Source organism: Berghia stephanieae, chromosome 14, assembly GCF_034508935.2.
Source record: "Berghia stephanieae isolate SIO BIC M18660-M18661 chromosome 14, UCSD_Bste_1.3, whole genome shotgun sequence".
NCBI classification, from domain to species: domain Eukaryota; kingdom Metazoa; phylum Mollusca; class Gastropoda; order Nudibranchia; family Aeolidiidae; genus Berghia; species Berghia stephanieae.
Genome location: NC_088373.1, coordinates 20,197,166 through 20,199,665, shown reverse-complemented (window position 1 = coordinate 20,199,665; position 2,500 = coordinate 20,197,166). Strand labels below are relative to the sequence as shown.

General features: G+C 45.4%; 1 protein-coding gene across 6 annotated transcripts in view; it reads right to left on the bottom strand.

Moving 5' to 3' along the window:
* The window catches only part of LOC144959870 (monocarboxylate transporter 9-like), a 117,145-nt gene that overhangs the window by 9,255 nt on the left and 105,390 nt on the right, over positions 1 to 2,500 (bottom strand). For all 6 annotated transcript variants that reach the window (XM_078892680.1, XM_078892676.1, XM_078892678.1 and 3 more), the window contains exons 10-11: positions 1,657 to 1,697; positions 1 to 200 (exon numbers count right to left, since the gene is read on the bottom strand). The exon at positions 1 to 200 is cut by the window's left edge and continues 377 nt beyond it. In XM_078892680.1, the coding sequence (XP_078748806.1) occupies positions 1 to 200; positions 1,657 to 1,697 (241 nt within the window). The remainder of the gene's footprint in view (positions 201 to 1,656; positions 1,698 to 2,500) is intronic.

The following is a 2,500-nucleotide window of genomic DNA, read 5'->3' as shown; positions in this document are numbered from 1 at the left end:
AGGTCCTTGGCGAGGTCTTTCTTGGAGAGGTGAAGGGACCGCATGCTGGACAGATGGTAGAGGTTGCTCCTCGAACCACCGCATCCGGCCGGTAGAACGTGGCCGCCTGCTGCTGCTCCGGCGGACCCGGGAACGGCTAAAAGTGGAGAAGTTTCTGATCCTCTTTTGCTTGGAGAGCTGGATGGTTTGATGTGGATCACCTGAGAGGAAGGTAAAAAAACAAAAATAAAAACAAAACATAGGCTATGTGGTCTAGTCGTATGTCACTCGCTTTCGGATCGGAAGGTCCTGGGTTTGAGCCTCGCTCGGCGCATAGTTGAGAAAGCTCTTTACTCACATTATCTCACCGTACTCAGGTTAAAAAGAGTACCTGACCGTTAACAGCGTTGTCCCTGTCCGAAAAATTATAATATTGCCTAACAGGCGTCATGTCCCGTCCTACATGTTAAGTGTTGCTGTTGGCCCGGGACACCTTTAAAAGCGCTTTGAGCACGTTTAGTGGATATTGCTCTACATAAAAGCTCAATCCTTATAGTTGAATTTTAAAAAAATGAAATTAAAATAAATAAATATTCCCTTTATTCATCCCCAAGGGGAAATTTGTCTTTAGGGTCTACTCAAAGGGAAGACTAGAAATAACCCAGGCGTCAGCCGCAGTGAAGCGCCGCAAAGTGAGCTAGCTAGGGCTAGGTGATTTGCTCAAGGCCACACAGGGCAGCGGCGGGTAGTCGAACTCGGTACCTTTTGGGTACCGCTGATCCACGCTGCCCCCTAACAGATTCAGAGAGAGAGAGAGAGAGAGAGAGAGAGAGAGAGAGAGAGAGAGAGAGATAGAGGTAGAGAGAGAGATGATAGATAGATAGATAGATAGATAGATAGATTATATATTATAGATAGAGACAGATAGATAGATAGATAGATAGAGAGAGAGAGAGAGAGAGGTAGAGAGAGAGATGATAGATAGATAGATAGATAGATTATATATTATAGATAGAGACAGATAGATAGATAGATAGAGAGAGAGAGAGAGAGAGAGAGAGAGAGAGGCAGAGAGATAAAGGCAGAGAGATAGATAGATAAATAGAGACAGAGAGAGATAGATAGAGAGAGAGAGAGAGAGAGAGAGAGAGAGAGATGCCAGTTATCTATTTCTGTCTCTACAACTGTGTTGTACGTCGTGGACAAGAACCTGAAACTGCAGAACGTCTAGTTGAACGTTGTGTTGTGACGAGGCTACCGGGCGGGTTTACAACAACTGTACACGAGTGCGGCAACGGTTTGACTGCCTGGATAGATCAACATAACTTTGTAGTGTGAGGAGACCCATTAGAAATTGCTGCTGGGGGAAGACCCGCTACTTAGCAAGGGTTCGAGTCCCGAGTCCGTCCGTAGCCATCGTAAAGTTATAGCCTGACACTGACCAAAAAATGACGTCAAAGTTGTATTCAATAGTTCAACCAATGGGACCACTTGTTTCCATGAGCACTACTAACGACAACTCACTAGGCGGTGCAAAAACCAAATAGTGCCGTCAAACTGCCAGTCTTTTTGGGTTTCAGTGAGTGTCAGGCTATAACTAAACTATGGCTACGCCCACATCCACCGCGTACAAAAAGTCTGTACATCTAAATAGGCCATTAGAAAATGTTTACAAACCTCATCTTTTCCGTCTCTTCTATCCTGAGGCTTGGGTCCGTCTGTCCAGAAAGAAACAAAATCATTGAATATTATTATTGAAGCATTTACGATAGGGGTGATGCTTTAGTTGACGATGGTACTGAAAATGATGATGATGATGATGATGATGATGGCGATGAAGATAATGATGATAATGGTTATGGTTATAATAATCATCTCCTTCTTTCACCCCCCCCCTCTCTCTCTCCCTCCCTCTCTCTGCGGCTATGTGGTCTCGTGGTATGACACTCGCCTTCGGATCGGAAGGTCCTGGGTTCGAGCCTCGCGCTTGGCGCATAGTAGAGTCCTTGGAAAAGGCTCTTTACTCAGGTGTAAAATGAGTACCTGGCCGTTAACAGCGTTGTCTTAGTCCGAAAAATTGTAATATCGCCTAACAGGCGGCATGTCCCGTCCTACATGTTAAATGTTGCTGTTTACCAGGGACCCCTTGTAAAGCGCTTTGAGCACATTCAGTGGATGTTGCGCTATATAAAGCTCAATAATGCTGTCTTCTCTCTTCACACTCTTTAGCGCGCATCCTCTCTCTCTCTCTCTCTCTCTCTCTCTCTCTCTCTCTCTCTCTCCCCTTTTGTTTCTTGTTAAATATTAAACTCCACACCACTGTAACTAAAATCAACATACCCCCCCCCCCCCCCACACACACACACAAGAATGTCCTAGCTGACCTTTGACCGTTCTCATTCTCGATCTCTCTCTCTCTCTCTCTCTCTCTCTCTCTCTCTCTCTCTCTCTCTCCAACTCTTCCCCAATTCCACCTACACAATATAATGATATCCTCGCTGACCCCACTCTCTCTCTCTCT